This window comes from Vigna angularis, chromosome 2, assembly GCF_016808095.1.
Source record: "Vigna angularis cultivar LongXiaoDou No.4 chromosome 2, ASM1680809v1, whole genome shotgun sequence".
NCBI lineage: Eukaryota > Viridiplantae > Streptophyta > Magnoliopsida > Fabales > Fabaceae > Vigna > Vigna angularis.
Genome location: NC_068971.1, coordinates 45,739,485 through 45,762,597, shown reverse-complemented (window position 1 = coordinate 45,762,597; position 23,113 = coordinate 45,739,485). Strand labels below are relative to the sequence as shown.

At 33.1% G+C, this 23,113-nt stretch overlaps 3 protein-coding genes across 5 annotated transcripts; all 3 read left to right on the top strand.

Annotated features, from left to right (window-relative positions):
- The first annotated feature begins 2,139 nt into the window (after positions 1-2,139).
- Positions 2,140-3,788, top strand: LOC108328059 (probable small nuclear ribonucleoprotein G). Of its 2 annotated transcripts, none has more exons than XM_017561842.2 (4): positions 2,140-2,292; positions 2,414-2,436; positions 3,224-3,345; positions 3,450-3,788. In XM_017561842.2, the coding sequence occupies exons 1-4, from the start codon at positions 2,258-2,260 to the stop codon at positions 3,507-3,509; spliced, it is 240 nt and encodes a 79-aa protein (XP_017417331.1). In that variant the 5' UTR covers positions 2,140-2,257; the 3' UTR covers positions 3,510-3,788. The 2 variants fall into 2 exon arrangements, with proteins under 2 accessions (XP_017417331.1, XP_052728790.1); XM_052872830.1 differs by having other exon boundaries at positions 2,156-2,292; positions 2,404-2,436.
- A 7,261-nt stretch (positions 3,789-11,049) lies between these two features.
- Positions 11,050-15,507, top strand: LOC108329009 (rho GTPase-activating protein 5). Its single transcript, XM_017562970.2, has 5 exons — positions 11,050-11,797; positions 12,685-12,805; positions 13,028-13,147; positions 13,380-13,610; positions 14,513-15,507. Exons 1-5 carry the CDS (start codon positions 11,397-11,399, stop codon positions 15,128-15,130), a joined length of 1,491 nt encoding a protein of 496 aa, XP_017418459.2. The 5' UTR covers positions 11,050-11,396; the 3' UTR covers positions 15,131-15,507.
- A 962-nt stretch (positions 15,508-16,469) lies between these two features.
- On the top strand, positions 16,470-22,906 carry LOC108329008 (signal recognition particle 54 kDa protein, chloroplastic). 2 transcript variants are annotated; one of them, XR_008246866.1, is made up of 15 exons: positions 16,470-16,699; positions 16,770-16,908; positions 16,995-17,062; positions 17,170-17,271; positions 17,571-17,723; positions 17,820-17,897; positions 18,302-18,427; positions 18,536-18,638; positions 18,870-18,970; positions 20,452-20,589; positions 20,680-20,823; positions 21,058-21,186; positions 21,763-21,848; positions 21,951-22,076; positions 22,460-22,472. XR_008246866.1 is itself a non-coding variant. In XM_052872829.1 (15 exons), the coding sequence occupies exons 1-15, from the start codon at positions 16,553-16,555 to the stop codon at positions 22,565-22,567; spliced, it is 1,695 nt and encodes a 564-aa protein (XP_052728789.1). In that variant the 5' UTR covers positions 16,472-16,552; the 3' UTR covers positions 22,568-22,906. The 2 variants fall into 2 exon arrangements, 1 of the variants encoding a protein (XP_052728789.1); XM_052872829.1 differs by having other exon boundaries at positions 16,472-16,699; positions 21,058-21,133; positions 22,460-22,906.
- The last annotated feature ends 207 nt before the right edge of the window (positions 22,907-23,113 follow it).

The following is a 23,113-nucleotide window of genomic DNA, read 5'->3' as shown; positions in this document are numbered from 1 at the left end:
CTTTGACCTATATTTATAGTTTTTGACATGAACTTGAGAGTAGTGAACCTTAACCTCGGCTCAATCTCAACCTAATTATCTTTAATTATCATTTACCTTAATCTTGTAGAAAAACATGTTTATTAACTTAAGGCCGGACGTTTCTGTTCCTAACCGTTTGATTATGTACCTTGATACTGCCACATTCAATCACTACTTAACCATCCGGGCCATACAGTACATAAAGTAAAAATTAAAATGAAAATTTTGATATTTTTAATTGTAGTTGGTTTATTTATGAATTGGATTAATATATTAATTAATGTTATATTTCGTAATCTTTTCTCATAAGCCACTAATGCAATCAGGACATGAGAAAAAAAAATGTTTAATCATCGGAAGTTCAACGTTTTCGTGAAGTTGGATGCTTATCTTGAATTGATATAACGCAATCCGATGCTAATTATATCAAATATGGTTGGAGATCATGGTTCAAGTGTTTTTATTTGAAAATAGGATCTTTATCTTTTGTATTTGTATATAATTTAACATACTGTATGTATGCACATCTTGATGTTCTCGCTCAATATCTTTACTAATGAAACCCGTCGTCTTTATTTAATTCATCTTTTGAATATTTAAATATAGTAATTTGTTTATAAATATTTGTTCACGAGAGGAGGATAAATTAAAATACTCAGTGTGCGAGGTAAAATGATATTCATTGTAGGTTCAGATAGAGGATTTTATAACTTCAAACAAAATTTAAATTAATTTCAATTCAAATATTTTGTTTAAATTTAATATTCTTTAAATATTTTATTTGAATAAAGTAATTCAAAAGTATTAAATTTTTAATATTTTGAAAATAAAGTATTTCAATTAAAATATTGACAAAAAATATATTAGTATTAAATAGTATTTAATCAAAAAAATATTAATTTAGTGATTTTTTGTCCACTAAGACTAAATTCACTAATTTTTTTTAAATTAAACTTCAAAAAAAAAAAATCAATTGATGTTGATAAGAGTTTTAATCAACTGACATGATACGAGTTTTTATAAATTAATGTAAATTGATATTATTTTTAACTTATATTATTCATAATTATTTTAATTGACATGAGTTAGTAAAAATACTTTAATGAATTTTCATAATTTAAATTCATTATTTTTTTTCTAAACAATGTATTTTGATATAAAATATTTCAAAACTTTCAATAAAAGTAAAATGTCTTATTAAAGATATTTATTCAAACACATTATCAAGCTTTGTAGTCGAGTTAAATAAGTTTAAGGCATGAAACTATTTTCATAATACTTTTAACTAAATTAAGTTAAGCATCTTCGATATATGAAATATAGTTGAATATGTTGAGAACACTAAATTTAGCTAAAAGTGTTATGAGCACAAATAAGAGTGAGAAACTCCATAAAAGGTTTGTCTACATTTGTGTGATTGTGTCTACATGTGTGTGAGAGGTACACTAGTATATTTTGTGTCAAAAGTTTGTCCATGAAGATGATTGCACTCACATGGGTTTTGAAGACATGTTAATATCAAAACTACTTTATTTTTCTCTACTCTATTAATGTAATTTACATATTAATCATAAAATATATCATATTGTTCGATTATATACTTTATTTTTCATTTAATTAAAATATCATCTAATAAAATTCTAAACTAAAATATCGTACATAAAATATCACTAACTTAGTCTATGACTGACTAAGTTGACTAAATACATTTTTTTTTGCGTCGAATTATGTACTTATTTATTTAATAGTAAAACTTTGTTATTAGAGGATTTCCTAAAGAAAAATGATGTTATTTGAAAAATAAATTTTTAGTGCATTTATTTAATTCTTTTAGTAAATTAGAATTCGGAAAAGAAAAGACTTTTAAGTATTTTGATAAGTAAATTTGATTAATTTTAGAGGTAAAAATCAAACAGAACTTCCAAAATAAAATATATTTTGAGAATTGACTGAAAATATTTTATATTTTGCATTACTTAACTCTAAAAATAAATTTTCCCATTAAAGAAAATGAAACAAACGGGCCTTAAGTATTGAAATGGGCTTCCCCTTATTTTGGTCCGTGATTTTTTGAATAAGAGATCCATGGGCCTTGTTGCAATTAAGTTTCATTTTCACGCTCGGCTTCGAAGTACAAAGAAGAGGGAACATTGCAACCGAAGTTAGGTTTTGGTTTTGGTACATTCGTGAAGTGAACCAAATTTTCTTTGCTACTGTTATCTTTCATCTCATCACCATGAGCAGATCAGGGCAACCACCGGATTTGAAGAAGTAAGCGTTTCTTCCATTCTCTACTTCAATTTCATTTACTTTCTTCGTTTTAATTTTCTCAATTTTCGCTACACTCACTGCGAATTGATCTGCAATTGTCTTTTGTTCGAGGATGCGGCAGGTACATGGACAAGAAGCTTCAGAGTAAGTCTGATTCTCTATATGTTGCTTCTCTTATTCTGTATCTTAACCTTTGCGTGTTTTGTTTTTAAATCGAACCACGTGATTTATTTCGAGCTGGAGTGTCGGTGTTGTGTTTTAGGGTTCAGGGTTTATTGTTAAACTCCAAATTTCTCTATCTTTGTATTTTTCGCGTTGAATTTATTGTAGCTTAAGCGGTTTTGTTTTATTTTATGAAACAACTGTGTGGAATGAAATGTGCTTTAGTCCTCTTGTAGTTTCAGCTACTTTTTTTTTTTTTTTTACTTTAGAACTTAAGTTTTCAATGTCTGATATTTCAAGTTTTGTATGGTTTCTTTGACAATGATTTTTTTTCTTCCATCGAAAATCATGACAAGTGTTTGAGTTAGTCAGAGTGTCATTACACTTATATTTACTTCTATAACTGGGTTTGTGGGAACTTCTTTATTGGTTACTTTGTCACTTATTCGTAAATTTTTACTCATCAGGGAATACGTATACTTGTTTTTGTCTCTATCGTTTTTCTTATATATATATATATATATATATATATATATATATATATATATATATATATATATATATATATATATATATATCTGATGTCTATGGCATGCATATTTTATTATTATTTTTATTTTTACTTGTATTTTGACTGATGTATGTCCAATTATATGCCCATATGTGCTAAATTGAAAACCTAAACTTATTAGTTAAAGAGCCTCATATCTGGAAAGATGTATTACAATTGGGTGATAAATTATACTAATTGGTCGGTATTTTCTTGCAGTTAAACTGAATGCTAATCGCATGATTGTTGGTACTCTCCGTGGCTTTGATCAGTTTATGAATTTAGTTGTTGACAACACAGTGGAAGTGAATGGCAATGAGAAAACTGACATAGGGATGGTGGTGAGTTCTTTTGCATCTTCTTTTAAACATTGCTGATCAAGATATCGTTGTTAACAGATTATGATCTTGGATTTTGAATTGATAATTTTACCCCCTTTCTGCAGGTAATTAGAGGAAATAGTGTGGTCACTGTTGAGGCGCTTGAACCCGTGAACAGAACCTGATCCTTGTTTCTTGTAAACATTTATAAGTACATTTTCTGGTTTTAATAGCTGTGTATTTGAACAATGTAGCGGTTGAGATTAGCTTGTAATTGGGGACCTTAAGAGGGTCATCTTGGCCACTAATTCAGGGTTCGTTTCTGGCTAAATTGTGGGGGTGACCTATGATTTTGGCTGTGACTTGACTCTATTGAAATGTTCGTATCTATCCCTCTCAGCGAAGTATTCCTTGTCTTTTTATATTATATTTAACTCGGAAACCTCTGTATTTCTTTCTGTTCACCATCTAAGTGTAAACGTGGGGTTGTTCTTTGAGCTATTTGAAGTTTTACCATAACGCTTTTTCTAAGGAGTTAGGAACTGTATTTGTTGTTACACATAATTTTAGGCTGATTTCTTTGAATGTGTGAAGCTATATGTGGTCACGCATGTTTGAATGCTTCCGATAACCATGTCAATTAATTCCTTCTTTATATTTGTTTGTTCTCGTCATAGCTTCTTTATCATAGTTATTATCTGTGTGATTTGAGTATTTTCTCTGCCATTGCTTCTTTATCTACTGCTAAATGTTTTATCCATTTCAACATTTGAATTCAAGATATGCTTGGCTTTAATGATAGATGGTTCTTATTCATTATTTATGTTATTGGATAAATTGTCGTTGTGGATTTTACATATTGAGTCATCTTGTTGCTAATTTTATTTTCTTTCAGTCTATTTTATCTTCTTGCATGATTCATGAGTTTGAGAAAATTGGAACTGTTATAATTGTAAAAATCTTCCAAACAGTTATTTCTTGAGAAGTATTTAGCTTGGGTAGTTTTATGATCTATGTTTAATGTGTTTTATAAATTTACCTTCGATAATTTTACTATTGATATCATCTATAGAATTAAGTTCAGTACAACTCTACCCAATTGATCTTGGATATATTGCTTTGCTTGTTTGCCTAACTTGCAGATTTTAAGATGTGACCAATGTGGTTTGCTTTCTTGTAGAAATATGTTCTTTGATTACTATATAGTGCAATCTTGAGGGATGTATTTACTGTTTTTTAAAACAGGTTTTAAAACAAGGCGGGGTTCAAAACTTGTTTTGAAAACATAAACATGGCTTCCACTTGTCTGCGCATGTTTACTTTAACTGATTTGCGGGATTGGAAGCGCGGATTTGCGGGAGAAACGCATTTTCTAATCTTTCCTAACCTGTGCAGATTTGCAGGATGCATCACCCATTCTCATTTTTACCCTGCACATACAGTTACACATGTAATGGATTCACAGAGATAATAAAAAATAAAATAAAATAAAATAATAATAATAATAAAATAAAATAATAATAATAATAATAATAAAAATAATATTAGTAATAATAATAATTATTATTATTTTAATTTACTCAATTACCATTTTTTTATATTTTAAAAATTAATTTTTTTTTCTTCTTATAAACATTTGGGTTAAATATGTTTTTAGTCCCTGAACTATCAGACGATTTTGTTTTTAGTCCCTACTCAGAACTTTGATGGTTTTTAGTCCTTATAGTTTTGAAACTCTGAGTATTAGTCCTTAAAAATTGACGGTGTTAAGTTTTTGTGGATGTGGCAAATGGCGATGTCACGTTATCACTGATCTCTGCCTTCACTCTCTGCCACGTTATCCCAAATCGTCATATTGACGTGGTGGGTCATCATAAACCAACTCATTCACGTCTTCTACAGGTTCACCAGTAGTGGAATCAATGTTGTTCAAATCTACAATAACTGGGCCGAATACATCAGAGAAATCTAGCTCAATATGCTCCGTGTTCCCAGTATCAGGCAGGTTTGCAGGAAAGAGTAAATTAGTCTGTGAGGGTTTGTAACCACCCTTCGTAAAACCCGAAAACTGAGAGGAAACCATTTCTCACCGCTCAGAAATCAGGGATCCAAATATGCTGCTGCTGATGACCAAACCAAAAATGACTATAGATTAACCACCCCGAAGTTTCCCAAAACCCCCACCGCAGATGGACTCCTGTCAATGGCCTGAATCAAGAGAAAGTTGATGTAGGCAAATGGAGTTCCCAAAAACTTTGGCAGCAAGAAGAGCAAAACCCAGCAGAGGAGGTCGTTCTTGTTTCCCGAAACACAGGAAACGAAGTATGCTCCAGTGGTTGCTGAACTCATGAAGATCCAATTGACAATCTGCGTTTCAATTCACCCAAAAACGGAACAAAAACGAGAAATCTCGAGTTAAAATCACAATTTATAACACCAATAGAAAAATTAACTCCAAAATATTCCACAAAATTTCGTTACCATAACCTAACCCAAATACATAATCACAACACACTCCACAAACAACACTGTCATAAATAACAAATCAAAATTCAACACGCCTAAAGAGGACGAAATCCAATTCCAAAACGTTGCAACATCAGAAACGGAAAATAAGAAGAAAAAAAAAGTAGACAGCGAGATCTAACCGAAAAACTCGAACCACTAAATCACGAACCCGTTACAGAGCGCGAAATTAGGTTAGGGTTATCGACAAACAAAACATACCACCGGAGAAGACAATTAACAAACGGAATTGAAATTGAAGGCAGAGATCCCACGTGGCAGAGAGTGAAGGCAGAGATCAGTGATAACGTGGCATCGCCGTTTGCCACATCCACAAAAACTTAACACCGTCCATTTTTAAGGACTAATACTCAGAGTTTCAAAACTATAAGGACTAAAAACCATCAAAGTTCTGAGTAGGGACTAAAAACAAAATCGTCTGATAGTTCAGGGACTAAAAACATATTTAACCCTAAACATTTTTACAATTATATATAACATTAACAATTATTATTTTATATTACTTTTATAATTAGGGATGTTTTGAAAATTTTTAATTTTTATCAATTAAACAAATTTTTTAAAAGTGTCACATCAATCAAATCTTACACTAATTCTCACAAACTTTACTTCTAAATCCATTCTAAATTACTTTCAAATCCACTCAAAAACAAGTTTTGGTTTGCTAAAATTATATTATGGTTACGATTGTTTGCTTCAAACTATGATAACATTGTATGATCCAGGGTGTCTGGTTGTTATTTAATAATAAGAAATTTTCCAGTACCTGCCCTCTAGATTTATGATAACATGTTTTGTTCTTATTTTATTTGCATGCTTCTGGTGACATGGTTAATTTTTCATTTTTTTGTGCTTAATTTTTACCTGTGTAATGAAATGGACTTTGGAACGGAATTCTGGATGTTCAAACTTGACTCTCTGGTAAGTTTTTTTTTTCCTAAATGTAATCGGATGAATTGAATTGGATGAAGTATGAAGCAGCTTGTATTTCAGTTTGGATGTGGGCGACTTAGTAGTATTATTCACTGCCAGAGTTTAGCTAAATCTACAAGACCCATTTGGTGGGCATTTCCGAAATCAATGCAGATCCAAAAGATCTCAATGAGACAACTAGAAGTTCATAACCATGCTTGATATTTTGCATATCTTATTTTCCTAGTATCTGGCTTGATAACAACTTGTTAAGAAGCAGTTTGGTGCAATGCTCAATCAAATCCAAAGCATTTATTGTGCTTATTTTAAAACTAGTATTTAAACGGGATTCTATAGGAAGTTAATACATGACATTTGCCTCATTTTTCTTTTAAATCTAAATTATAAATTTAACTTTTAAAACCAATTTTAAATTTGGTTATAGATTTAAGTCATAAATGGTTTCTAAACTGGTTAAAAGAGATCAATATTTATCTTTTAAAGTATGATATGAATTGATTTCTAAACCTTTTATTTAAAATCTTCTTATTAGGCAATACGTGTTATTACCGTTCTTTTTTGAAGGTGAAATTGATGCTATTCGGAAAGGTCGTTTTTAATTATAAAACAGTGTTCTTTCGTATGCATTTTGGAATGGTAGCTACGCATGCATGACTGCAAACACTAAATTATCTCGTGTAGTTGCCCAGTGTGTTTGGACGGGCGTTTACCAAATTAACATAACAAATCTCAAATCATGCAGAGGCAAATATATATTGCTTCATGTTGGATGAAAACCAATTATATTCTTTAATTCAACTGCAAGCTTCATTCAGTAAAAAAATATTTGCTCTGTTTGATTTTGCTGTAGGGTTGTAGCGTAGGACCCTAGGAGCCTTATGTGCTGTCTTCAAAACACCAATAATAGAACCATAAAGCTGTATAAATGTCACTTAAAAAAGGAGCTAAGCCCTTTTCATGGAATCTGGACTCGGAGAGCTACGTGTGTTTGTGGCAGCCATTTTGAATTTTAGCATAATCGTTTATGCGACTCCTTCTTTAACATCATTGTAGTTACCACATTTTTAAACGTCAAGATTATTGTAAATTATGGGTCTTTTTAGTAAAATAAAAGAGAGAATACTCTAAGTAGTATTCACAACGGTTTTCTTCCCTAAAGTTGGTTTATGAACGCAGTACATAAAGCTTGTACAAGCAAGTCTCTTTTCTCACTTTATATCTAAACTTTTTGCAACGGAACAGAAATTTTATCAGTTGTTGTTACTAAATGTAAACCCTTGTCTCGGTATTATATCCGTTACCAAAGAAGTACCTCTTTGCAATTCTTTATTTATTTCTTATTGCTTTTAATTGCCCCTTTTTTTTTAAGTTTCGTTTAACGATTCTTTTGAGGAAACAAAAGAATGCAATAGGTTCTCTTGAAATTTAATAGGATTTTTCAAGTTTTTTTTTTCATTTCTACATTATAATAAATGTGTATATATGGAAATTAACTAAATATTAAGTGAAGGATAAAAATACAATAAAAAATTTGATATTAGTGTTTTCTAACATTGAAAAGAAAAATTAAACAAAAACAAAAATCTTTCAAAACTATGATAGTAAATTTAGAATTTTATTTTGATAATATGCTATGCATTTAATAAAATATAATTTTTGAAAGTAAAACTTGAAATTTAATTGGTTAACAACACCAGCTTGATCAATATTGTAAAAAAGCTTCCATGGTTGCTTGCTTCTTTAATTCCCAAGCAAATTCATTGCGGACATTGTTCCTTGTTCTATCCTTTGTCATAGTAATCCAAACCTCATTTTTTATTAATGTTTATTGAATATTTATTGAATATTGAAATTATATAAAATTTTACGATCTCATTTTTATTTTTGGGGTGAACTTTTGAGATTGGTATATACGAAAACAATCATAAAATAATGCAATTGACGCATGAGATAATTATTTACAATGACGAATTCTTTAATATTAAAATAATGAAACAACCCATCAAATTTATTGCATTCGTATAGTTTACTGTAAAGAGCAAAACAATTGGAGAAGACGACTTTTAGGTATAACTTTTTACCAGCAGTTACACGTGGCATTATTTGGACATCCTTAAAAAAATCAATTATGGACAAGTGAATTAAGCACTGTTCGAAAACAACAAATAAATGAAAAAAAAATAATGTGACATATAAATTTTTTATATTCATATGATATTATTTTTATTTACTTTTTACTTTTATTTTTCTTCTGAAAAATATAAAAATTCACTAAATAAATATAAATAAGTGTCACCTTACGATTACTAAAATTATTTTTATGATCTAGATTTAAAGCAATTCTGTATGTATTTTTTAACCGAAGACAATTTTACATGTCTTATTTGCTGTTAGGATAATTTATTTTAAAATTTTAAAGGTAATATAAGAATTTATTTCAATTTCACCAAATTTAATAATAAAGTCCACGATACAAAGTGAAAAAAAAATGTAAAATATCACTACAACGAATTGATTAAGATTGAATGCGACTAATTTCGTTGCTTAACTTTCTAGACACGAATCCTAAAACTTTTATTATTCATTTTGAAAACATAAGAAGCATATATTAATATATAAACTATTGACATGTGAATGAAAGGGACACTTTTTTATTTTTTAAAATACAACATATAAAATAACATAAAAGGAAAAAACACTAAACAAATACAATTCCAATTTTCAACACCTCCACTTCACAATTCTCATCCTTTCAATGAAAGAAACACCGAATAACATAGCCACATACCACACTGCTATGACTAACTATAATTTTTCTGTGAAAAATGTGACAGTATACATTATTACTCATAAGATGGTTATAGTTTAGAACTACACTAATCTACCTTTCCAGAGTTTGAAAGGCCCTCATCAGAAGATGTTGCAAAACCTTATCTTTATTAAATTTTCTGAGACAGTGACAAGGATGTTAAAGACATGTGGAGACAATATTAGAGTTTCTGAGATGATTTAACCTATGATGTTATGTGGTGGAGTTGCATGTGGACCAGGGAGGAGGTGCACACCACCATACCATAATCTGTTTAGGTAGATTTTAGTGAGACTAACCCTACACAGAACATCACAAACATGCACAGTTAAAATGACCCCAACCAAAAAGCATGCTCAATAATAAAAATAGTAGGTTCCAAGAAGAGAAAACAGTGACAATTCAGTGAAAAAAGTGAGAAATGGATAGGGCAGTGAACACACGTCGTGATCATGGCTTCATTAATCATCTTGTTGGATTTTGGACTTTAGATTGGTTTGGTGTGTGAGAGTAATGCTTGTTATTCCCTATGAAATGGACACACAGATTAAAGAGACTAATAGTACATTACATACTTACACGCCACCCTACACAAACTCAATTTCAAAACATAACATTCATTTTTGCTGGTGTAGAGAAGTTGGCATTAATCTTGCAATAAGTTCACCCCAACTGAAATGCTTCACGCAGAATTGGACCAAAGCTGACATGTTAAGAACTGTAATTAAGTTTTCTTTAATACATTAGGTCAGAACTTGATTCAATGCCAGTTTTGTTTTCCAGTGTAAATTTAAAGTTGCATCTTAACTGTGTATAAGCATTAAAAGTGAACTGGTAGATCAGTTCTAGTAATTAGGTAACGTTTACTCAGAAAATAAATTATGTAACAGATAACTTGTGTTTGATCTTATCAAAAAAAGTTATCAGGTCATAACAATTATAATCCTGAAAAAGAAACATTTAAAGCATGTCATAAACGTTTCTTTTAAAAAAGAAGACTGATTTCTATGACCATGAAGTAAATAGTTGTTACAAGATTTGGAATTGCTATCTATACAAAATCAGATTAACATGTCCAGTTAATGCAGAAACTGCTTATTAATTGTGGATAAATGTGGAGAAAGAGTATGCATATGAATCTGTGGTTAATGTAAAAAGTGTTACTGTATATACATAAACTGTTTGCTAAAAGTGCTATGTGAGAAATTTGTATGTAATTAATGTGGTATTTAACAATGGTAAAACATTGGTATATTAAGTGAGACCCAGAGGGTGTTGAGGAGAAGTGGGGTCAAAGGTGCGATCTTTGGAAGTGAATCTGGGAAGAAAGAGAATTAGATAGGACTCAAAGGGTGGAATTATATGAGTACCAGATTGGCAAGGTGTGAGGTGGAAAGCATCGCCAGTGCCACCACCAAAAAGATGAACAAACATTAATAAATAATAATAATAATAATAATAATACCAACAACAATTCTTACATTATGCACATTTCTCTCTCTCTTCTTCTCATCATCTGCAGCAGTTCACCCTAACCATTTCCAACAACCGCATCTTCTTCTTTTTCTTTTCTTTCTTATATGACATGATTCGTCTCCGAAGGCAAAGCAATGATGGTAACGTCTCACCTTCCGAGACCCTTTTCTTGAAGGAAACTCTACTCCACCAAAATCTTGGCTTTTTTCGGTGAGGAAATAGGAATTAGAAGGAGAGGAATAATACTAATAATAACATAATAATAATAATTAATATATTATTATTGTGTTGTTGTTATTAAAAGTGGTGGGAAGGGAAAGAATCAAATATGACGGAAGTGCTTCAGTTGCCTTCATCGTCAAGCTGTGGTGGTCTCACACCCAATGATGGGTCGCACCCAAGTTCCCTTATTAACGCTCCCACTGTGGAAGAAGGGGTGCTGCCACAGTCCCCTTTGGATTTGGAAGCTGAAGAAGAAGAAGAGGACGAAGAAGAGAGAAAAAGGGAAAGAGAAAGGGATCAGCTTTCTATTTTGACCCTTTTGATAGCTACGTTTCGGAAGTCTCTGATTGGCTGCAGCACTACAGCTTCATCTACTTCTTCCATGGAGATTGGGTGGCCTTCCAATGTGAGGCACGTGGCTCATGTCACCTTCGATCGCTTCCATGGGTTTCTTGGTTTGCCTGTTGAATTTGAACCAGAAGTTCCCAGGAGGTCTCCCAGTGCTAGGTATGTTCTCAAGGAAACTTGGGGCTTCTTCAAAATTTAATCTTTCATAGAAATTTGCTGTCATTGGATTGGACCTTTTTTTAAGAGGCTGGGTTCTGAAAAGAGTGTTTTGTTAGAAATCTTTGTTAACGGGCTCATTTTTGGTTTCATGCCTGGAGTTTTATTAATTGAACTTGTGTGATATGGATTTTTAAAGTTGGTATCCAGTTCTTAACAGATGTGGTGAAATTTACAAGTTTATGTTTCCATATCGAGTTTTTTAGGTTATTCTGCGCTGACTGTGGTTGTATCATTGCATAGACATGGATATATCATTCCTTTGACCTTTTTCTATTTCCCCATATCAAGTCTCTGCTCTCATGATTTAGTTTTACATTGCTCTTACTTTCTAAAAGAGTTGAATGGTAGATACAATCGAAGGCTCTCTATGACATATAATTATACTTTGTTTTTTTCAGTCAGTGGTTTCTGTCATGTTATCCATATATAATTTGTAGTTAATTTCATACTGATAAAGTCTAAGTTGTCCGTTTTCTGAAGTGGATTTGGTTCATTGTAAAAAGTAAACGGTATAAGAAAAATGAGAGGCAGGGAAAGGCCATTTTATTTACTTGTTTGTTCATAAACAATTGATTATTTCTTGCTACTGGCACGGCAAGTAATGATAAACCCTGGTGATGTTATTTTCACATTTCAGTCAAGGGGCTGCCATTGTTGATACATAAGTACACAATGCCGAATTTGTGCTTAGTGTATGCAACCTATTTGTTTTATCAACTACTTTTCAGCGATCTTCTCCTATACCTGGTTCATTATGTGTTCGGTGTATGTATCCTTAATTCTATTATCCCCTAAACGTTGATATATTTTTTATTTACTATCCGCAGTGCAAATGTTTTTGGAGTTTCAACAGATTCTATGCAGCTCTCTTTTGACGCCAGAGGAAATAGTGTACCTACAATACTGCTGTTAATGCAAAGACATTTGTATGCACAAGGAGGCCTGCAGGTATTTATCCTAGCTCTTAGTCCTTCCTTACCTTGTGAAGAATGTAAAGGTGTTTTGAAGAAGTGTGCTTCTTTAATAGTAATGTAATGTGAGTCACTGGATGACCAATTTCCACATTATTTTTACCATGTTTTGCTTGTGATTTTACCAGAAACCTTTTGTATAATTGTTTTTTTAATTTTAATTAGACTTGAATCTTGAAATTTAAATGTATATATCCAGGCTGAAGGAATCTTCAGAATCAATGCTGAAAACGGTCAAGAGGAGTTTGTGAGGGAAGAATTGAACAGAGGAGTTGTACCAGATGGCATTGATGTGCACTGCTTGGCAGGTCTCATAAAGGTAACTATTTTTTCCCCGTCAAGATCACAGATTTTTTTTTTCTAATTACTTTGAGATTTATTTAGAAGTAGGGTCTATGATTGTTGGATTTTGTTCTGGTCTTCTATTTGAAAGTTGTCTAGGTGAATTTAATAATATGTTGATTTTTTCCCTTTTTTGAACCAATGGGTAAGTGGTGGATGCATTCATGACATTATTTCATTAATTTTGATGTGCTTGTGTTCCTTCACAGGCTTGGTTCAGAGAACTACCTACTGGGGTATTGGACCCTCTCTCACCTGAGCAGGTAATGCAATCCCAGTCAGAAGAAGAATGTGCTCAGCTTGTGAGGCTTCTTCCTCCAACAGAAGCTGCCTTGCTAGATTGGGCAATAAACTTAATGGCAGATGTTGCTCAAATGGAAAGCTTGAACAAGATGAATGCACGTAATATTGCAATGGTTTTCGCACCAAACATGACCCGAGTAAGACTAGATCATTTTCTGTTACAAATGTAGTTTACAGTTCTATTCTTAGCCCCAATTTTTGTTATTGAATTCTTACAATACAAGTGAACCCCCATCTTATTGAATGTAACTTCAGTGAGCGGAGCAAACATTTTTTGACATATAATGATACGTTTTTGTATATGTAGTAAAGTTAGCTCAATTGTCTTCAACGGAATGAATACAGAAATTGGTGAAAAAAGAATTGCAATATTAGTTTTTTCAACCTTAACAGGGGTTCAGGATATTTTTGAAGATCTGGGAAAACATTGATGTAAAAAGTCTAGTAGTTTCAGGATTTTAATTTTGAAATCGAGGCTTTGGGTAAATGTTAGTTATTACCGGAATTTATGCTATGCTGGATTATCTAATTCTAATCTAGAATAAGGTTAGCTTATTATGTTGAGTCTATAGATCGGCCGCCACAGTAATCATTTTTCCTTTCCTTATTAATTATAGTTTTGAGATTTTATCTTCTTCAGAGACTATCTGACACCCTAGGCAAAGGGAGTACACTTCCGTAGAGGGCTAGAGTTGTAGCCTAGGTTCATTGTTCTAAATCATGTGCTTGTTGTGGAACTAGAGAATATTGTTTAGATGGTTGAATATTCATTCAGGGTGGCATGATATTTTCAAACCAGACCTTTTAATTCTTATGAATATTCAGAAAAAAAATTACACTTTAGTACCATGTAAATTTGGTAGTGGTTTCTTGCATTGCTAAAGTCACTGTTTTGGTGAAAGGTTATGGTTGATTTATGTTGCAACAGTGGCAATGTGTTTTTGCTCCATTAATCTTGCTTCTAGAGGTATTTTTTTTTATGTGGTTATGATGGTCTATATTGTAATAACAGTATTTCTGTCTGGCATGTCTACTACAGATGGCAGATCCTTTGACTGCTTTAATGTATGCAGTACAAGTCATGAATTTTCTCAAGACACTGGTCGTAAAGACACTTAGGGAAAGAGAGGAGTCTATTGTAAAATCAAATCCTGGTCCAAACCTTAATTCTTTTGACGATGATGGACACCATAGCAATTCAGAAATGCTACACAAGGTTGACAGTGAAGGTGGAAATGATTGTAGTGACGATGAGGAAGATACACTATTTGTCACTGCAGAGCCATCTCAACAAAGCCCCAGTCATCTTACTGAAGATGCCTGTGAAACTGAATCCAAAAGTTTGCCGACATCTACCGAAAATTTGATTTCTGCAGGAACTAGGTTGTTGGTTGACAGTTGTCCCTGCAATCTTTTATCTGAAATTTGTTCTTTGGCAATTGGGCTTCAAGACTGTGGCCTCACCACTGGGCAGACAAAGGGGGATCCTGCAAAATTTTGCAGGAGCAAAAGCCTTCAGTTGAGTACTTATGATATAGAGAAATGTCCCAAAAAGGTGGTTGAGCTTCCGGTAGCAGGAGCTGCAGAGAAGAACCTCGGAACTGCCATCATTGGGCGATTAAATTCAAGAACAGAGTTGGCTGAAGCTTGGCGTTGAAAAGTTCTGATCCTTTTATCTTGCTTCCTGAGGGACAGGATGACAGAAGAGAAGTGGTACTCCCATAATGTTTCTGCAATTGTGATTTCTGCATAATTGCTGATGTCATGATGGAGGGCATCAGTGTTGTGAAGGCACCAACATGGGGAAGGAAAGGGAAGGGAAAGGACAAGGTGTAAAGGGGAGATCTCTATTTGTGTTTCCACGTTTGGAAATTCTCACTACTACTACTACTACTAGATTGGTGTTTGTGTTTTTCTGTTGTTGTTTCTTGCTGTGGTTTTTAACCATGTTTCTTTGTTCTCTGTCATTAACCATGTAGACTTTCCTAACTATTTTCTTTCCGTTGCTGAAGTATAGAATTTAACGAATTCAAAGTTGTCTGTGTGCTTTGTTCAACACATTTTTTGTATTGTCAGTTTGGATATTTAAGGAAGAGAGAAATGGTTTGAACATATGAAACATGATATAGAAATATTCATCAAAGTGTAGTAGTGTTGTTAAGAAATGAAGTCCTGTCTCGTATTCTGAATGAAGCTACTAAAAGGAGAAGAAAAATGGTGTAATAAGGGAATTGTATCAGACAAAACTGACCTTTTGTAGGTTCTGCATTTTCAATTTAGTGTGTTATTGTTCTGCAGCTAAAAAAATTCACTTCAACAATGTTCTTGTCGTCGCATAAACTACATCTTGAACAACAGTGGTCAGAAGCTAAGAAAGGTTTAAAATTCGCACTCTTCTTTCGTTATAATTCGTAGTTATATTCGGAACACAACAAAACACAGGTGATGATATGAAAAACATGAGAAATGTGAGAATCTCATTATTCAAAATACTTCCAATTAAAACAATAAAATTAATATCTATATATTAAGTGCAATATTGTGTAATATATTAACATAAACCTTTACATTTCTTCATATCTTGCAACATAAGGTGATATGCATAAATAAGTTATCTAGTAATTATAGAAGACAATATACCAACATGTTATTCAATATATAAAAGAAATAAAATACAAAATATTAATTAAAAATAGAAATATTTTAAATACTTAATATATATAAAAATTAATTAAAATTATCTAAAATTATAAAAGACTTAAAATTTACATAAAATAAGAAACACGTATAATAAGAAGATAAAAAAAATCTCACACGATGTTTGATCACTAATAAAATAAATATGAATAAAACAATTTTTCCGGATTTCTTAAACAAATAAAATAATTTTTTAAATGACAAAGTGATTATTAAATTCATTAAAATTGATTAATCATATTTTTTAATTACTAATAAAGAATAGATATTAGAAAAAATAAGATGATGAAACATTGAGGCATGCCACGTTGTTACAGTGTTGAGTTGTGGCTGTGGATAACAGATAGAAAGGAAGCTTGAGAGGTTGTGCAGAGAAGAAGACATGGAAGCAGTAGCAGGTTCCCGCCATTTCTCCACTCTTTCCCTTTCTTTATCTCACAACAGAACCCTGCGTTCTTCTTCTCCCAAATCAGTCAAGCTTTCTCTTTCTTCCACCAAGGCTTCCTTATCTTCCAGAAACTGGTTCGCGGTATGTTGCTTACTGTTTAACACAAACACTTTCTGTGGTAATTAATGAACTGATTAGGGTTGTGTGGCAGAAAGAGGTATGGGGTTGGGTGAACTCCAACTCCAAGGGTGTGGCCGTGAGAAGGGACCTCGGATTGGTGGTGAAGGCTGAAATGTTTGGCCAATTGACAAGTGGCCTTGAGACTGCATGGAACAAACTCAAAGGAGAAGGTTTTCCAAATTTTACTAGAATTAAGGACTTATTACATTGTTTAGATTGTTGTTGAAATTATTTGTATGTTTGTTTATGTGTGTAGAGGTTTTGTCTAAAGAGAACATTGTGGAGCCTATGCGAGATATTAGGAGAGCTCTTCTAGAAGCCGATGTAAGTTGCCTTTTCAACATGTTTTTGAGTTGTCTCAAATTCTAGGAAACTGTTTTTGAAAGTGGAAAACAAACAGGGCCTTAAGTAGATGCGTGTTGTGTTGGCAGGTTAGTCTTCCTGTTGTCCGAAGGTTTGTGCAGTCTGTCAGTGATCAGGCTGTGGGTGTTGGTGTCATTCGAGGGGTGAGACCGGATCAGCAATTGGTTAAGGTAAATCTGAACTTTGCATTTGAATTCAACTGATTTTATCTCCTTTTTGTTTTATGTTGGGCGGGGGTTGTCAAACTGCATTTGGAGTTTGTGGCATGGAATGCACCATATGACTTTTGCATTATAGCACTATTGTACTATTGCCTGTATCTTTGTATTTCGGTTTGTCTTGATAATATGTGCATATTTCACATGCAATAAAGGTGAGATTTGTATGAGATATTGTTCTATTTTTTTCTGAGTACTGAATATCTATACAAGAATAAAATGGGTGTTATGCTGATCATTGAGTTTTGCAGATTGTAAATGATGAACTTGTACAATTGATGGGTGGAGAGGTTTCTGAACTGGTTTTTGCCAAATCTGGGCCCACTGTCATTTTATTGGCTGGACTGCAAGGAGTTGGGAAGACAACCGTCTGTGCAAAGTTGGCAAATTATCTTAAGAAACAGGTGTTTTCTTCTCACTTATTCTACCTCCTTCCTTGTAGTTTGTAGTTCCTGCACCTTACTGAAAATTTGAAGCTAATCATTTCAACTTTATCTCAGGGAAAAAGTTGCATGCTGGTTGCTTGCGATGTATACAGACCTGCTGCTATTGACCAGCTTTCTATTTTGGGAAAACAGGTACTTGTTTTTTATTGCATTGAAGTTGATCCGTTGCAATTATTTGATGCATCCTTTAAATATTGCCATCAATGTCATTTTAAATTTTCAATTAAAGCTTTTTTATGGAGCCCTCAGATTCTGTTGCTACTACGACAAAACTGATAAAGAAAGTATTGCAGTGGAAGTGATGTGTTTTATTGCCTGTTATGCTTGTGTTGTTAGGGAGTGCTTTGGTATCTAGATATATTTTCTCCCAGGCATTTTCAGTGTATTTATTGATCTATATTTGGCTCTTAAAATATAGATTTTTTTAACCAACTGAATCGAACATCACAGATCTGATTAGTATTATTTCACTTATCTCATTTTCTTCTGTCATTTTATATGTAGTCATATTTATAATTAGTTGTAGCTTGTATCAGGTAGATGTTCCTGTCTACACAGCAGGTACCGATGTTAAACCTTCAGAAATTGCCAAACAAGGCTTAGAAGAGGCAAAAAAGAAGAAAATTGATGTTGTTATTGTTGATACCGCCGGTAGACTGCAGGTGATTCTCTATGGGACTGGAAATGTTCTAGCAAATAATTATTTAATTTTTTGTTTATTCTTGAATCATTTATTTTTTATTGATTACGGTTGTATTTCAATTGGACAGATTGACAAGACAATGATGGATGAGTTAAAAGAAGTTAAAAGGGCATTGAATCCAACAGAAGTGTTGCTAGTTGTGGATGCAATGACAGGGCAAGAAGCTGCAGGTATTCAGAAGTGTATTTGTACTCCTATAAATGAATGGAATTTTTTTCTACAAATAGTCCAATGAAAGAAAAAATATTTATATTTATGAAATGGTTAATAATTAATAATCATACTACTGATCTGTTTCTTTTGGCTTTGGTGTAATCTTGTGCCTTGTGTAGGTTATTAATTTTTATACTCCGACATTATAACAGTTCCAAAATTCTGACGCTACTATTTTCTTTGTACAGCATTAGTGACTACTTTCAATGTTGAGATTGGAATAACAGGTGCCATCTTGACAAAGCTTGATGGTGATTCAAGAGGTGGAGCAGCTTTGAGTGTCAAAGAGGTTTGACTGCCTTTATCTTAGCTTTCATAAAATGTTTTTATTTTATATTTTATATTCAAACTTTGCTGCAACCTTGCAATTTGTTTGTCTTAAGCAACGTTTACCATTCTATCCCATAATAATACTACAAACTCCTTCAAAGTTGGTTCCCTTAATTTACAGATGTGAATAATAGATGCTTGAGGAAAGGAAATCCTACCATCTTAGCTGTTCTTCTTTGTGTGATGTGTTGTGTCAATTACATTGACATAAGGCTAGAGATCAGAAATAACCCCACTCAATGGTGTTAAAATCCCATATTGGCAAGGAATATATCTAAAAGTACTTATAAAATTTGGCAATCATTTGGGTTAAGAATCAAAGTGTATCCAATCCTAGTTTTGGGTCTCTAATAGATGTTTAGTCTGGGAAACTTCATACTCTAAATGTTTGGTCCTCAGATGAAGGTTGGGTTAAGAGCTTGGAATCCAATCCTAATTTTGGCTTACTTGTTAAGGAGATAAACTTCATGCTCCAAATGTTCAGTTCTTGGATGATGGTTGTGTTAAATCCTACATCAACTAATATGGCCAAAAGACTTTTTGTCAGACTTGGGGAGTTCTCCCTTTAAAGATAGCTTTTGGGTTTCAGACAGTGAAAGGCCCGGGTAAATGACTTAATTAAGCATTTATTCGGAAGTCATTTTGTCAAATGAGAGTTTATTTGTAAATTGGGGCTTATTTTGATAAGCTTTTCAGTGTAGGTTATCGAAATAGAGTAAAAATGGTTTATAGAAAGTTCATAAGCCACTTCCATAAGCCAAAATAAGCTCTTCCAGACACCCAACTAGCCTATTTCTCTTTGATGGCTCAACCTCCCAACTTTTATGTTGTCTCTGAAATAACATAAAACAGTTTTTTTTTTACCCTGGTAAGTATTAACATAATAGGTCCCTGGAATGTATTTCAATTCAAGAACATAATAGCCTGAAAATGAAATGTTGACGAACTTGTCTAAGGGTAAACAAATGTTACATTGCATCCTTGCTCTCATGTTGTGAATGTAAGTACCTAGGAAAATGTTGCAGATTTTCTCATAGAAATACACTTAGTGACCCTGCACCTTGTACTAATTACTCATGATTTATTCGAGGATCTGCCTTTGCAATATTGTCCATAAATATCTTATAGCCACATTGAATTTGGAATGGGTGGCAAATATCTAAACCTGACTTATAGAACTCCTGGATTTCTGAGCCAAAATATACTAGTTATGCGTCATTTAGTTTGTGAATGGATAGAAGTTGGCATGCCCTCAATTATGGGAGGTTTTGGTATATGTAATTGATTTTTTGAAGAGACAGCGTTTACATTTTGGATGAAGAAAACAGGGTGCAAAGGAATAAGCACATTTGGAACTGTGAAGTGATTAATATAACTTACCGTTCAAAATCTCTTCCCTTCTCTCATATTTTGTTGACTTGGATTGTTCAATGATGACAGGTATCTGGAAAGCCAATTAAACTAGTAGGACGAGGGGAACGAATGGAGGATCTTGAACCTTTCTACCCTGATCGGATGGCAGGACGCATACTTGGAATGGGAGATGTTCTTTCTTTTGTAGAGAAGGCACAAGAAGTTGTAAGTCTCACTATGTTTCTATTTTTTTTTTTAATTTCTACAATACAAAAATAAAGTTTTCAATATGAATTGTAATCACATCTGTTGTAGATGCGTAAAGAAGATGCTGAGGAACTGCAAAAGAAGATCATGAGTGCAAAGTTTGACTTCAATGATTTTCTAAAGCAAACTCGTACGGTTGCCAAAATGGGTTCCGTGTCTCGTGTCATTGGAATGATTCCTGGTATGGGGAAGGTATGAGATCCTGCTCATGAATTGTACTAAATATTATATTTATGACAGTTTTACGTACGTTATGCTCCTTGGAAATTGCAAATGATGGAGGGGAATTATCTGACCACCACTATCTCCCAATTTTGGTTTATGAGCCTTGAATTGAGCATTGCTATAATTTACATATTAATCTTGATATTTGTGGTGTTAATTTAGTAAATGCTTTAAAGCTTATATAAATCTACATGGATGCAGGTTACTCCTTCTCAGATTAGAGACGCAGAGAAGAATTTGCTGAATATGGAAGCAATGATAGAAGCAATGACCCCTGGTCCTTCCTTTCTACTGACCATAAATAAAATTTCCCATACCATTTTTATCTATGTAATTTTTTTCTTGACATGGGAGCATATTTGGTAATTAGATATGATAGAGGAAACATGCAGCATATGTTGATGACATGCATTACCTGGCTGATTTATGATAGAGCATCCTTTGATCATTTACTTCCACTTTTGCTACCAGTTCAATTATATCTATCAGCAATGATTATTTTTCTGTATTTTTGACCGAGTTTCTTATACTTCATCCATTCTCCCCTAGGCTTTTAGTCAATTGGTGTTTTCCATGATGATTATGGCTTGAATGTCACAGTTTTTTTACGTGTATAGGTTTCAATGGTCATATTATTTGGCATATTCTTCTTCTTCTTTGTTATAATATATGCATTGAGAGTGCATAATACATATTATGTGCTACGGGTAAACACATCTTCAACGTGCAAATGATCATTACATAACAAACTTGTCAGAAACACTCGAGGGCCCAGATTCCCTTTGTTATCAAATTATAAAAGTGCTAATTTTATGCTTTTTTGTTATTGAAAGGAGAATTGACTGTTATTTTACCCTATGATTTCTCAAACCTAGATTAAAACCAACCTTTCTTGATTACTTCCAGAGGAGAGGGAAAAGCCGGAACTGTTGGCAGAATCCCCTGTCAGGAGAAAAAGAGTTGCTGTGGAGTCAGGGAAAACAGAGCAGCAGGTATGTAGAATGAATTTTCTTTCAAAATGAACTAAGTGCATTAGAAGCTGCGGTCTATTTACCAGGGCTATACTTCCTAACACAGAGAAATGAATATATCAGGTAAGCCAACTTGTAGCTCAGCTTTTCCAAATGCGTGTTCGTATGAAGAACCTGATGGGTGTAATGGAAAGTGGATCACTTCCAACACTTAGTAATCTTGAGGAAGCGCTTAAAGCGGAGGAAAAGGTGATTTCATTTTCTATATATATATGCAATTAACAGTTTTCAAGTTACTTTATTTAAATTTTTAATTAACTGAGGTAGTTTGTGTAAAATAATACTAGGTAGTCAAAACCTCATCTATAGGAATGACATGTAATCCATGCTATGAGATGATTCTGAAATAATCCTAATCTCTTGATGTCATTTTCATTTTTCTTATTCTTTGATTCGAAGTGCAAGTCAGTCAGGATCTTCTACATATTTTTTACATAGACTATCCCATTTAAGTCGTGAAACAAATGCAGGACAAAATTGTAAATCTCGAGCTTGTGTTTGCTTGTGCAATTGTGCATGCTACTTAACATAGCATATGATGATGTGTGTTTTCTTAATTCTGCCCGTATCAGGCTCCACCTGGCACTGCAAGGAGGAGGAAGAGATCGGAATCAAGGAGTGTATTTGTGGACTCAACAACCGGAAGACCAGCTCCTCGTGGTTTTGGGAGCAAAAGTTGAAAATCTCTAAAGGGTCCAAAACTAAACAATGAAAGTCTGGATCAACGGTCTTTAGTGATCAAAACGTATGATTTGGCTTTCCTCAGCTAAAATATTCTTTATCATTAGAGCAATTCATATAGCTCCAACTTGTTTGATTCAGCTTTCATCGGCTAAAATAATTATTTACCATCATTAGATAAATTCATATTGCAATGAGGGTTGTCCAGGAGTCTGATGTAATTTAGGCAGAGATGAGTTGTATCATATCTTTCAGGATACAAATCTAAGAAGCATGCGTGTCATTCTTGCACAATCTCAACTTTGTATCTTGGTGTGTTAGTGGAATGTTACACTTAAGACACCGTCCCATATTTTTTCCATTTGATTTTCTAACTTGCAGGCGTTACTTTGACTCCTGTTTGTAGTTCTGACATCGGAAAATGCATGTAATCGTGCAAGGATGGTTCAAAAATTCAAAATGCTATAGATGCCATCTTAGGTACATTTATAGTCTGGCTCATCTTACACCAGAATATTGCTGAACAACGGTACTTGTAGAATCTT

What these genes read in the sequence shown, in the direction of transcription:
- LOC108329008 (XM_052872829.1), top strand. Translation starts at nt 16,553, where the DNA reads ATGGAAGCAGTAGCAGGTTCCCGCCATTTCTCCACTCTTTCCCTTTCT. An exon ending in CTTCCAGAAACTGGTTCGCG is followed by an intron (nt 16,700 to 16,769) that starts GTATGTTGCTTA and finishes GTTGTGTGGCAG; the next exon opens with AAAGAGGTATGGGGTTGGGT. An exon ending in TTTCTATTTTGGGAAAACAG is followed by an intron (nt 17,898 to 18,301) that starts GTACTTGTTTTT and finishes AGCTTGTATCAG; the next exon opens with GTAGATGTTCCTGTCTACAC.
- LOC108329009 (XM_017562970.2), top strand. Translation starts at nt 11,397, where the DNA reads ATGACGGAAGTGCTTCAGTTGCCTTCATCGTCAAGCTGTGGTGGTCTC. An exon ending in AGGAGGTCTCCCAGTGCTAG is followed by an intron (nt 11,798 to 12,684) that starts GTATGTTCTCAA and finishes TACTATCCGCAG; the next exon opens with TGCAAATGTTTTTGGAGTTT. An exon ending in GCTTGGCAGGTCTCATAAAG is followed by an intron (nt 13,148 to 13,379) that starts GTAACTATTTTT and finishes GTTCCTTCACAG; the next exon opens with GCTTGGTTCAGAGAACTACC.
- LOC108328059 (XM_017561842.2), top strand. Translation starts at nt 2,258, where the DNA reads ATGAGCAGATCAGGGCAACCACCGGATTTGAAGAA. An exon ending in CATGGACAAGAAGCTTCAGA is followed by an intron (nt 2,437 to 3,223) that starts GTAAGTCTGATT and finishes ATTTTCTTGCAG; the next exon opens with TTAAACTGAATGCTAATCGC. An exon ending in AAACTGACATAGGGATGGTG is followed by an intron (nt 3,346 to 3,449) that starts GTGAGTTCTTTT and finishes CCCTTTCTGCAG; the next exon opens with GTAATTAGAGGAAATAGTGT.